Source organism: Podarcis bocagei, assembly GCF_964188305.1.
Source record: "Podarcis bocagei genome assembly, chromosome: 13".
In the NCBI taxonomy this organism is placed as follows: Eukaryota; Metazoa; Chordata; class Lepidosauria; order Squamata; family Lacertidae; genus Podarcis; species Podarcis bocagei.
Window position 1 is genome coordinate 37,909,790 of NC_138138.1, and position 13,305 is coordinate 37,923,094.

At 45.7% G+C, this 13,305-nt stretch overlaps 1 protein-coding gene across 4 annotated transcripts in view; it reads right to left on the minus strand.

Moving 5' to 3' along the window:
- Positions 1–7,264: 7,264 nt before the first annotated feature.
- The window catches only part of PPP1R12C (protein phosphatase 1 regulatory subunit 12C), a 39,764-nt gene continuing 33,723 nt past the window's right edge, over positions 7,265–13,305 (minus strand). For all 4 annotated transcript variants that reach the window (XM_081167082.1, XM_081167080.1, XM_081167081.1 and 1 more), the window contains 6 exons: positions 13,232–13,290; positions 12,420–12,525; positions 12,025–12,129; positions 11,235–11,285; positions 9,607–9,657; positions 7,265–9,464 (listed from right to left, as the gene is read on the minus strand). In XM_081167082.1, the coding sequence (XP_081023208.1) occupies positions 9,378–9,464; positions 9,607–9,657; positions 11,235–11,285; positions 12,025–12,129; positions 12,420–12,525; positions 13,232–13,290 (459 nt within the window). In that variant the 3' untranslated portion in view covers positions 7,265–9,377. The remainder of the gene's footprint in view (positions 9,465–9,606; positions 9,658–11,234; positions 11,286–12,024; positions 12,130–12,419; positions 12,526–13,231; positions 13,291–13,305) is intronic.

A 13,305-nucleotide genomic window follows, 5' to 3' on the forward strand; every position in this document is an offset into this window, starting at 1 on the left:
GCATACCTGGGCAGGTAGCAGTCACTCACCAGGTGCCTTTTTTTTTTTAAAAAAAGCCTCAGGAACACACACACCAACCTGTATTTGAAACGAAACTTTTGCTAGGGGAAAAAAGTGGCAGGGCTTTTTCTGGAGGCAGCTGGTTGGAGGAAGAGGGAAATGAGGGCATGCTTTAAAACGTGCTTGCAGGCATTGTACGTGCCTGGTGAGAAGTTGTGGTCATTTTCCTTGCACATGTCTATGCACTAAAACGCCTGCATATGTGCTCATTATACATGACAGATCTACAGAGTTTGTTGAACGCCCATCAATTCAGATGGTTCAAGGCTCTTATGTTGACGTGCAGAGCCCTTAACAACTTGGGTCCAAGACAGCTTAAGGACCTTTTATCTTTGGTGGACCTGCAAAAGGTTAAAAGAGTTTTGGGAAATAATCCACAATGAATTGAAAAAAATGTTTTAAAGTACTTTCCCAAAACAACCACAGTCCTTTTCGTTGGGGATAATTCAGATGGATATTCCCAGGTGTCAAAAAAGATTATTTATGTATGCCACTAATGTGGCCAGTGTTTTGTTAGCCCCCAAATGGAAAATGAGCGAGGTCCCAACTAAAGAAGAATGGCAACTTAAGCTGACGGAATGTATGTGCAGCTTGCAGACTTAACATACAGAATAAGAGCAAAAGAAGAACATACATTTAGAGAAGACTGGATAATGTTTATTGAGTATGTGTGTGGGGGGGAATTGTGTACACTTGAAAAGGTTGGCAGCATTAAGATAAATTCAACAGTGTAAATAAGTTTTGATGGATGTAATAATGGAATACTGAATGGTTTAGTTTTTGTAAAATATGCAGGGATTTACGATATGCAAAATGAGCCATGGAAAGAGAAAATCAGCTGGAGGAATACTGGTAATTGTCCCCTGCATTACAGATGCCTGCCTGGTCTCTACTAGAGGTACTGTATTGGGTATTTTGTGCCACTGGTCCCATTCTGTGCTTCCAGTAGAGACTGGTCAGGCACCCTAACTTTTGACTTTCAGGCATGTCTAAGACTTTCACAGCAACAGACCTATGCCATTGTTTAATTCCCCAACCCCAGCTAGCTACTTTCATTTGTTTTATTGTTATACACCACCCTGAAGTTTTGTGTTGGTAGGAGTATATATAAAAAAATACTTTTGTAAATAAAATAAAATTAAAATTGAGGGGAAAAGGCATTTCAGTTTTGTCCGGTTTTAACACTGAAGGCAACACTGATTTGCGGGGGTGGCACAAAGTCAAGTTGGGCAGAGCAAAGGGGAAGGGGAACTTTCTGGGTTCTAAAGGAAGCGTTGGCTGTCCAATGAATTTTTGCAGAGAAGGGCAGGAGTTTAGGACCCTTTCCCAATGAGCATGGTCTATATAACATGTCTGGGGTAGCTATGTAATTTCGTTTCTTTTATTTAGGCTTAATGGAAGCTCTTATTTAGTATTTCTCTCTGGTAACCCATATTTTGCTGAACTCGCTCGTAACTTTTGAGCTGGGCAGGTTTCTGGTAGTTTTGGATAGTCCTCTCGTTGGGTCCAGCTGCTTTATAGGTGTTTCCCGAAACCTAGGCAATAAACTTCCATTTGCATTTATAGACTTTTGTTATCTTTTTTGTTTTGGTCTGTTATAGCATGTGATGGTTCTTGCTTGTTCAAGGCGCCTGGAACAATTTGCTCTGCATGAACACATCATGTCTTAGCTGAGGTCAATTACCGTATTTTTTGCTCTATAAGACTCACCTTTTCCCTCCTAAAAAGTAAGGGGAAATGTGTGTGCGTCTTATGGAGCAAATGCAGGCCGCGCAGCTATCCCAGAAGCCAGAACAGCAAGAGGGATTGCTGCTTTCACTGCGTAGCGATCCCTCTTGCTGTTCTGGCTTCTGAGATTCAGAATATTTTTTTCTTGTTTTCCTCCTCCAAAAACTAGGTGCATCTTGTGGTCTGGTGCGTCTTATAGAGCGAAAAATACGGTAAATTGATCTCTGTGTTTCCATGAAGAGGCAAATAGCTGTATTGAATGGTTATCCAGCTAACCTGCTAGCCATGTAATCAAAAGGGTGTCAGACTGTGTTGATTTCCAACACTGGCTGTACTTGTGTGCTTGTGTGATACCTAAAAGGGTAGCGGCAGGATACTTGCTTTGCATGTAGAAGGTTCTAGTTTCAATCCCTGCTGCTTCCAGATAGGGCTGGGATAGACCCTGCCTAAAACCCGGGGCTGGATTAAGACCTTTAGCTGCCTAAGCACTTAAAAGTATTTGGTGCCCCTATCTATCTAATTCAAAATACAAACACATGAGCCTCGGTGGACCAAGTGGCAGTTTACCAGTTACCAGATTCTCATTTCGTTGTTGTATTCCCAAGATTAATGTATATCATTAATATATACAATTGTACCTTGGAAGTCGAATGTCTTGCGAATGGAACATTTTGGCTCCTGAACGCCACAAACCCAGGAGTGAGTGTTCTGGTTTGCAAACATTCTTTGGAACCCGAACGTCTGACACAACATCTGGGGCTTCTGATTGGCTGCAGGAGCTTTGTGCAGCCAATTGGAAGCTGTGCCTTGCTTTCTAAATGTTTTGGAAGTCAAATGGACTTCCAAAACAGATTTCGTTCGACTTACGAGGTAACACATTATTATTATTTTCATTTATAGTTGGAGCCTCTTTTTCAGCTGCAGCATATGGTCCATGGTAAATCCAGCAATGGAAAATGTCTATGGTGCTCCTCTTCCCTTGATGCCCTAAGCACGTGCTTCTTTTGCTTAATGGTTAATCCAGCGCTGCTAAAACTCCAGAGAGCACCCGCCAGTCAGTTGTCGATAATGCTGAGCTAGATGGCCTCACTCAGTATACAGCAACCTCCTATGTGCGGCAACTTCCTCTTGTGTGCGTCAGAAATGACCCATCAGAACAGACCAATGAAGTGCCAAGGTCAGAGGGTACATGAGGCAGCCACTGGCAGAAGCTACACGGGTTTGGGCTTGGCCAGTGGGAGACCCCTGGGAGCCTCCTTTAAACCCACCCCTTTTGAGTTTAACGGCAGAGAAAAAGCAGAATATAAACATTTGAGTGACAGCTGCCTGAAGCAGCTACCCTACCCACCAAAGTAAGGAAATTATTCTCTCTGTGTGTTCACAGAGGAAAAGAATGCTCTCTGTTCTCACTCCTTTTGAAAAGATCCAGAACGAAGCAGGAACAGTAGCAGCTCAGGTGTGTCCCCACCCAGCCAGTTTCAGGTGTCAATACAACGCAGGCTATAAAAAAAAGTATCAAAGGACATTCCTACCGCACACTCTCATTGTTTAGTTGTTACCCAACACTGCAAGGCTCCCACTTCCAGCCTGGCGTACTCATTTATGGTAGGGTCTCTTACCCGCTGTCAATGAGACGCAGGAGTGAATGAAGTGGGCAGGGAGATGTTTTCTTCTTCTTTGGCAATCACTCATAGCCAAGTAAGATTGTCTTCCATAAACAGGGTTTTAGCAATGAGTCCGTAAGTGACTGTGGAGGCCAATTCTGGATCCACATGTCCTTCCACGGTGGGGACATTGGTTTCCAGGCGGGAGTTGATCACGGTGTGGATTTGCCAAGCGTGCCTTCCTCTTAGCACCTTTCTCCCTTGTGTCCTGAGTCTTCAAAGCCCATGACACCTTTGGTAAAGGCTGTTCTCCAACTGGAGCGCTCGCAGGCAAGTGCTTCCCAATTGTTGGTGTTTATACTACATTTTTAAAAATTTGTCTTTAAACCTATTTTGTTGATCACCAGCATTACGCTTTCCATTTTGAAGTTTGGAATAGAGTAGTTGCTTTGGAAGACGATAATCAGGCATCCGCAAAACATGACCAGTCCAACGAAGTTGGCATTGAAGAATCATTGCTTCAACACTGGTGATCTTTGCTTCTTCCAGTACACTGGTATTAGTTTGCCTGTCTTCCCAAGTGATGGGTAAAATGTGTCAATGAGACGCAGGTGTGAGTGAAGTGGGCAGGGATATGTTTTATACTGTAAGTAACAGAGCAACATCCTTGAGGCTGCCTCAGAACAGGTCACACTCTTTCCCCATCTAATTCAGTGATGTCTACTCTAACAGGTAGCAGCTAAGGGTGCCTCTCTTTTTTTAAGGGTGATCATTAGTATTGCTTACTCACATCCTGCCCTAACTACCAAAGGAGCAGCAAAGAATAAAATAATTGAAACATGGAAAGCTACACACACCCATTCCAGTACAGATGCAGACTGGGAACGATCTCTACTTAAAAGGCTTGTTGGGAGAGAAAGGTTATGAACAGGAGCTGAGAAAAGAACAGCCAGTCTAATATTTCACAAGAGGGAATCTTAAAAAAAGGTTGATGCCACAAATCTAAAAGCCTGGATATCTTCTACTCTTCCTTTTGAGAGGCAGGGACCTAGCCTGGGGCCTTCTGCATCCAAAGCATGCTCTCTGGCAAGAAAAATTACAGTTCCTTCCCCTGACTGACTAGTGCGATGCAGCCACAGTTATTGGGAGATGGGAGCCCTGGAGTCGAGTAGGCAAGGCTGCAGCAAGGCCTCTCTTGCTAGGTGGGGCTGCAGAGCGAAATCATTTCCTCATAAACCACCAAAACTGGCTGTGTACATTTTAACGCCTCTGGGTTGCTATAGCACAGGAAACACACAAGCGGAACAATAAAGTTCTTTTTTTAAAAAACAAAACACCACCATACATTTTAATGTACTAATGCTGATTAATACCTTAAAAATGCAACTCCCATGAACCTGACATGCAACTTGTCAGAGTTGCAGGACAGCCAGCTTTCCCACATCATGAAAGCATGCCATAGGGGAGGGGGGTCTTAAAGAGGATCCACCCTGAGACAGGAAGAAACCTAAGCAACTCTATTACCAGAGTTGGGGGTAGCATAAAAAAGAGAGACTCTCCCTCTCCCTTCTGACACCAAGCTGTCAAAAAAATTTAGTGGGAGCTCTAATGCCACAGATCACAAAGGTGATCTAAAACAAATGTATTAGAAAAGAGGTGGAAAACAAATTAGTGCTCCGGGCAAGTTGGCAACCCCCAAACCTCAACCCTGTCTCTAGTCCAGTGGTTCCCAACCTTTTTTTGGCCATGCCCCACCTAAGTACCTCTAAAATCCTGATTGCCTGCCCCCCGGTGACATATATTTATTATTCAAAAAGTGAACTATTCATGTGGAAGAAGCCTAAAAGGCCATTTAGGTAAAGGTAAAGGGACTCCTGACCGTTAGGTCCAGTCACGGACGACTCTGGGTTTGTGGCGCTCATCTCGCTCTATAGGTCGAGGGAGCCAGCGTTTGTCCACAGACAGCTTCTGGGTTATGTGGCCAGCATGACTAAGCTGCTTCTGACGAACCAAAGCAGCACACAGAAACGCCGTTTACCTTCCCGCCGGAGCGGTACCTATTTATCTACTTGCACTTTGACGTACTTTCGAACTGCTAGGTGGGCAGGAGCTGGGACAGAGCAGCGGGAGCTCACCCTGTCATGGGGATTCAAACTGCCAACCTTCTGACTGGCAAGCCCTAGGCTCTGTGGTTTAACCCACAGAGCCACCTGCGTCCCAAAAGGCCATTAGCTTGGTCTTAAACAAGCTTCCAAAGAACATGGCAGCCATGAAAGAGAAGAACGAAAGGACAGTTGAAGTACTGAGGAAGAAACCACAAATTGTTAAGAAGAAATGAAGTGATATGAAAAAATGGCAAATGAAGTTTCAAAACATGTAATAAAGATGTGTATGTCACAATATGTATTTATATACTGCATATGAAGCCCCTAGAGCTGTAAGAAATGCAAAGAAATCACTGTTAACTGGTTCTTGAATTGCCCCCCTTAAAAATAAAATTGCCCCCCTGTGGGGCGTGTGCCTCACGTTGGGAACCATGGCTCTAGTCCTTCGCATCCGAGAAGCCAAGACTATGAGGTGGTGCCAAAGAGAAATGGCTCGGACCAGAGGAAGGAGGCCATCTTTCCTGCCTACAGGGATGTCCAGATCTGATGGATCACCCTTACTCGAAGGGTGACACCTTGCCACAGCATCCTTACCATTCCTGAAGGTTAGGTTTGGCCTGGGGAGGAAGGGTGTGGCCGAGACCAGCTCTAATTTTAGCCCAATGAGGCTTAAGGACAGCCTGAATCACCCAGACGTAAGAACCTAATCTGAAGAGCTACCTTTTGTTTGTCCTGGGGGTGCGGGAGCAAGAGTTACGCAATCTTGTGGCAAAGGTCTTGGCACAGTGAGAAGTGTCGTTTTGGTCTGAGTTTGGCAGAGAGCAATGATCAAAAGCAAGGAGGCCGGATGAGACAAGAGACTTGAACCACATCTATGCAAGAAGCCTGTAATTGGAAATAACTGTGATTTAGAGGGACAAGGCCAACTGCAAAGGAGGAAACAGGTGTAGCTGAGCAAGCGGGAGCAGACAGGCCCAGCCAACACAAACTGACTCAGGTGCTCTAGGACTAGGTCATAGCCAGGACACCTGGGTTTTCCAAAGTCGGCAGGCCGTTTCAGGCAGGGTTTTCCAAACAGGGCACCCGCATGAGCATGAAGTGTTGATTAAGGTACTGGTGCTAGTAACTGCAATAAGGTCCTGTATTTATGCCTTCTGATGTGGAGCCCCTTGTATAGCCATGCATTTATCAATAAAAAAAACCGAGGGATCAGACCTAAAGTTTATCTAGCCTGCCATCCCGTTTTGCACAGCAGCCAATCAGATGACTCTGGAAAGGCAGGGCACAAGAAACAGGCCTCCGCTACTAGTCAGATAGGCAGAGTACAAATAATAGATTATTATTATTACTACTACTGTTGCTCCACAGCAATTGGGATCCAGCAACATACTGTCTTTTGAATAGAGCTGGCTCTATTTAGCCAACACAGTGAAGAGTCATTGACACATCTATCTGGGTTTGTTGAACCCACAATCCCTGTAAAGTTAACAATCCATTAAAAACAGATTAAACAAGCCCTTTTCTACCAGGTGGTTATGTGTGGATAGTGACTGCTTGAAGGGTTAGGGCTTAAGGAAGAATTAGAACCAAATCCAACACGCACTATCCATAAAACAGCCTTCCAGAAATCCTGGACACAATTCCCATTGTGCTGGTTGGGGCTGATGGAATTGTAATCCCAACATTTGAAAGGCAGCAGGTTGAGGAAGGCCGCACTATACCAACCAAAACCACGCACATTAACATGTTAAAAGAAACGAACACACCTAAGGAGCAATCTTTTTTATTTTTAATTATATTCAACACGGTAATTTCAATTCCCTGTTCTTTAAAACATATGCAGCTGAGCTGCTGAATAAACAAGTACAATATAGAGACTTCTTTGGAAAAAAAATACTCATGCGATATTGCACATTTAAGTTTTTCTGCATTTTTTTCTTCTTGTTTTTTTTTCTTGGCGATGCAACCATATAGAAAATACTTCTGTTATGTACAGATATGTTTGGGGAGGGGGAGTTCACAAATCAGGGCAGGTGGAGAGAGAGAGAGAGAGAGAGAGAAATAAAAATAAAAAGGGGTGGGCGAAGAAAAGAGAAAGGGGTGACATGGTAGAAAAGAAGGGACTTATTTATTTTGGCGGAGGAAATCTTGGCTCATGATAGCGCAGGAAAAAACTAACACACACACACACACAGACAGGATTTTCAGGGTAGTACTTTGGACCCGTTTCTCTTGGAATTACTTCTAGCCCTCAGTTTCACTTGGAAGTACTTCTAGCCCTCAGTTTTAACATTGAAAATATTTGATTGTGTGCGTGCAGGAAGAGGGATGGAGGAGAGCCGTGTAAATGGACACCCCCCACCCTCTAGGAAAGCGGCGGCGGCAGAATCCAACAAACTGGAATACGAGAGGTCAAGGAGGCACAGGTCCTGGAAGAGGAGGAGGAGGAGTGGAGGAGCTGGCAAATGGGACAATGACAAATGTGGACTTGTACGGCCAATGCTGTCCATTGCACAGCCCAGGGTTATAGACGTCTAGAAGATCCTCACAGCGGGACTGGGCGTTGGCAGAAGGCTGGGGGGGGGGGCATTGTCCAGACAGCGGAAAGGGGAATGAGACCGTTTCCCTGGGATTCGGCCACAGGTTCAGGCAAGGGAACACTAGAAGCATCCTTCAGAGCCAGGCTGGACGCTATAGGATGCTGGAGTTTCCGAGAAGGGACCAAGCCACACTCGCACCTGAAAAATCGAGATGCTGAGGGAAGTGAAGAACAGGAGCAGAAATCAAGACCCTCCCCATGTAGCCCCACCCCTGCAGCTGTCTCCCCCAACCCCAAGCTATGGCACTTAATAGCCTCATCTTCACAGGCAATACTATCTCGGCTCCTAAATTAAGGCCACTGCAGAACTCTCCTGTCCGTCTGGCTCCAGAGAGCCTCGTGGCAGCCAACCCCAAAAGACCATTAAAAAAAACCCCAACCGTTACCCACAATTCCCCGCTGATTAAACAGTGCTAAGGCGCTTCTCTCGCTCTCGTACATGCACATACACCCACCCACACACCCAGGGCTACCACATCCCATTTTTAAACTCGTCTGCTCAAGTTCTCTGACTTCCAGGTCAGCCGCCAGCCTCGGCTCTAAAATCCGTCTGCCACCTTCAACTCTGCTGCCCTCTTGGGAGAACTAACCCAATTGTCAAATGCACTGGTTTGTTTCGGCAGGATGTTGAGTGGGTGCTTGGACTGAGTCCCGCCACCCTTTCCCTTACGCAGCCTTGAGATAGCGGTCCTCCTGAGCTGCAGAGCTATGGGGCCAAAGCTGCGAGCAACACCGATGACCCCTAACAGGGAACCCCTGTACCTCGACTTTGCCCACAGCCTCAAAAAACTTCCCAACCTGTAAAGCAAACGCTTATTTGCCTGGTGTCAGGAGAACGACATCAACGCCCCCTCGCTCCTCTTGAGCCCCCAGAAAGACTGGCTCCCGTCATTCCCTCTCCCTTTATTCGTTAAAGGAAAAGCAACAAGCAACTAGCATCACTTTTAAAAGGAAGCCACAAAATAAATACTGTCTCTGGAGAGGAGGAGGGGGGGGGAGAGGGGATGGGGAGGACTTTGGGCTGGAGACATCACATCTGGTGAGAAAAACTTGGCCCCTCTGTGTAAAGCAATGGATGATGGCTGTCTGATTGGCTGAGGCTCAGAATCCCCCACGTTTGGAGTGTTTTGAGTGGTGAAGAGGGAGTTGGCCACCCCTATCCTTGCGTTATGTCTCCTGTTCCGATTGAGGATCTGGTACACAAGGAGGTGGGGTGCGGAATAAGGCCCCTGCATCTCCCCCCCCCCGGGGGCGAGGAGTCGGGGGCGGTGGCAGCGGCGGTCACTTGGAGAGTTTGCTGATCACACGGATTAGAGCGGCGTTTTCGTCTTTGAGACGCTGGTTGTCTGCCTTCAAATCCGAAAGAGCCTGCAAGAGAGAAGATGAGTCAGACAAAACCTGCACCACCTGGTGAAATCCTCCACCCCCACCCACCCCGACCAAGCCGCAGCTTCTCTCCGTCAAACTCCAGGATGAGACCTGAAGGCTGATCCAACCAGGTGGGAAATACCTTCAATTCTTCCTCTAGCTCTGCTGCTTTCCTCTCCAAAGCTCGGCGTTCCTGGAGGGAGAAGAGGCAAAGGTGAGGATAATGGGAAAGGGGCAGGGGAGCTCCAAGAATGTATTTAGGGAAAGTCAGTCCCTTCAGGGCAGAAGTGGGCTGACTTCACTCTTGTGTGTCCTAAAATGCCACCTATGTGTGTGCGTTATTTTTTAATATAAAATTTATTAACATATAAAACACATACATATACATGTACACAATACACATACACAACACACTACCTTATTTTCATAACATAAAACATACCTACATTACTCTATATAATACCTACCTATACTGTACATTCCTGCCAACCTAGCAGTTTGAAAGCATGTCAAAGTGCAAGTAGATAAATAGGTACCGCTCTGGAGGGAAGGTAAACGGCGTTTCCTTGCGCTGCTCTGGTTCGCCAGAAGCGGCTTAGTCATGCTGGCCACATGACCCAGAAGCTGTACGCCAGCTCCCTCGGCCAATAAAGCGAGATGAGCGCCGCAACCCCAGAGTTGGCCACGACTGGACCTAATGGCCAGGGGTCCCTTTACATTTATACTGTACATATCAACATACCTACACACCTACCCCACACGGCCACCCACCAAGTGACCTGACTTCCAGCCGTTCTTGTTACGCTACTTTATTTTTCCAACTAGCTTAAACGCATTTCATTATTTCTTTAATCTCTTCTTCTATATTGACTTTACTCTCCTTTCGCTCTAATCATTTTCTGGATTCACTCAACATCTGTTTTTCCACATAAATTTTGATGTATTCCTTAAAGATAGCCCACTCCTTATTCACTTTTTGTAACGTATCTCCTCTTATCCTCCCTGTTAGTTCGGCAATATGGAAGTATTCCATCATTTTAGATAACCAGTCTGTTTTAGTTGGGACACTGCTACTTTTCCAATCAATTTTTGGCAATCAATAACGTTGCTGTCATAGCTGCATACATAAATATTGGTCTGACCCTTCTTTTTATTTCCTCTGACATGATACCTAGGAGAAAGGATTCTGTTTTTTTTTCCAAATGAAAATCGAAACATCTTTTTCAGTTTGTTATAGATATTTTCCCAGAATCCCACTTTCTCTTTGCATTCTCACCACATATGTAGAAAGGTTCCTGCCCCATTGTTGCATCTCTAACAGACATCACTAGTTTTTATACATTTTTGCCAGCCTGACCGGGGTCAGGTACCATCTGTATTGTGTGTGTGTTACCTTTACGAAGCTATTTACAGGTTAGCAGTAACTAGCCTACTGTTAAGTGATCCTGAACACACACTCTTGCTTAAGGTCGTAAGAAGCATCTGGCTGGGTAAGACCAAGGTTGACACACCAAAGCATACTTTGTAAGAATCTCAGAAACCCCAACCCCGCTAAAGAACGAAAGGATAACTCCTCCGGGCCCACAGGGGGCAGCAGAGGGATTCACTCTAGTCTTGTTTCCCTTCCTGTAACTATCAAAGAGCTGGGCTCGTTCCCAGGCTTCTCCAGCAGGAGGCATCAAACAAGTCTTGCAATTCAGTTCATCTGAAGCAGCAGAATCCTTCATACACGGCAACGGAAGAAAAAGAGAGGCAAAAACAGGTACTTACAAATCTCTCCAGCTCTAGGAGAGCTGGCCGCTCAGCGAAACGCTCTTGCCTCTGTGGGTGAACAACAAAACAAAACACACAACGTAAGGTACCCAACACAATGAAGCCCCCAACCTTTGAGGGGGAGAGGGGGTTTGTTTATCTGTTAAATCAGGCACCCCCAAACTTGGCCCTCCAGATTTTTTGGGACTACAATTCCCATCATCCCTGACCACTGGTCTTGTTAGCTAGGGATGATGGGAGTTGTAGTCTCAAAAACATCTGGAGGGCCGAGTTTGGGGGTGCCTGTATTAAACAAAAATTCTACCCCCTTCAAAGGCTGTGTTAAAAATGGGGGCGGGGGGCAACACGGGATGAAGGAGCACATAAACTGCTTTCAGGAAACCAAAGGATTTAAATTTTACCTTCTGAAAATGTCAGGTAATGCTACATTAATTAATTAATGATAATAACAACAACTTCCAAGTATGTGGCAATCATTTTTAATGATTTATATGGAATTTTACACACATTTTAATTACCAAGCTAAACTAAATTATATTAATTTAACTAAAATGTCTTTTGAATTCCCAGGTCATGTTACAACTTTTTAGCACCCCTCACTGTTGGGATTTGAAAAATTCAACACGCCCCTTATCTCAATAACACTGTCTCTCAATAGGTACGCATGGAAACCAGGTACATATAAAACACACCACACCCATCGCAGAGCTGTCTGTTGCTCTTCATGTCCCCACCGTGTCCCAGCTGCCACCCAGCCGAGAAGCTTCTGCTCTGCCCTGTTCCTTACCTGGGTCACTCTTTCCAGCTCCAGCTTGATCTGCGTCAGCTGTAGCTGTGCTTCTTGTAGCTGCTCCTTCAGTTTTTCATTCTCGATCACGAGATCTTCATACAGCTTAGGGTCACACACACAGACACACACACGGTAAAATAAACCGAATAAGGTACTGAGATCCCTATGAATCCCTTTCCCACCCATATCCCTTCAACCCAAGAGCCCCAACTTCCAATCATGTAAGTTGATATAGAACTTGTGCTCCCTCCTCCCTCCTATTCCTTTTTCCTTGTGTGTCATGACGTTTTAAGAAATCTTAGTACTGATTTCTGCAAGTTGCTCCAAGACCCTTTTAGGCCAGAGGGTGGGGTATAAATGCCTGAAATGAAAACATAAACAAAACAACTAACTTTCTTGTAATAGTGATCAGGTTCCTCTTTGCAGCCCAAATTGCTGTTCTGTCTCTGGCAGCTGTAGGGAGCTGTCCGGTTTGACATGACGCTATTTAGGTGTTCGCTGAAAAAGAAAAGGGGAACCAATATTATGGGAGGTCACCCCTCGGGTGGCTCCTCACACTGTGCAATCCAGGTGGGCCGTATATAATTTTAATAATGGTCTGAAAGTTAAGGCACGAGGATTGGGCACATTAGCAAAACCACGTGTCGAGTTTTGCATATTAAGACTATTGGATCTTGCACGATTTTGGGCTCACCGTTAAAAAACCCCCACCATCCTCTTGAGGCCAGCATTAATGTCTTTCTACAATATGAATTGGGACGCAGGTGGCGCTGTGGGTTAAACCACAGAGCCTAGGACTTGCCGATCAGAAGGTCGGCAGTTCGAATCCTCGTGACGGGGTGAGTTCCCGTTGCTTGGTCCCTGCTCCTGCCAACCTAGCAGTTCAAAAGCACGTCAAAGTGCAAGTAAATAAATAGGTACCGCTCCGGCGGGAAGGTAAACGGCGTTTCTGTGTGCTGCTCTGGTTCGCCAGAGGCAGCTTAGTTATGCTGGCCACATGACCCGGAAGCTGTACGCTGGCTTCCTCGGCCAATAAAGCGAGATGAGCGCCGCAACCCCAGAGTCGGTCACGACTGGACCTAATGGTCCATACTAAGAAGCATCAGCAGGCAGGCAGGCAGGCAGCAACTCGTGAGTCAACCTACCCCCTAAGCCCCTTCTCCACACCCCAGTTTGAAGTGCTGGATCCCAAAGAGGAATCTACCTGCCATGTCCTGATGGATCTTCATTGTTGACTTGCTCGCTGTCTTCATCATCCTCACCCTAAAGGGGGGGGGA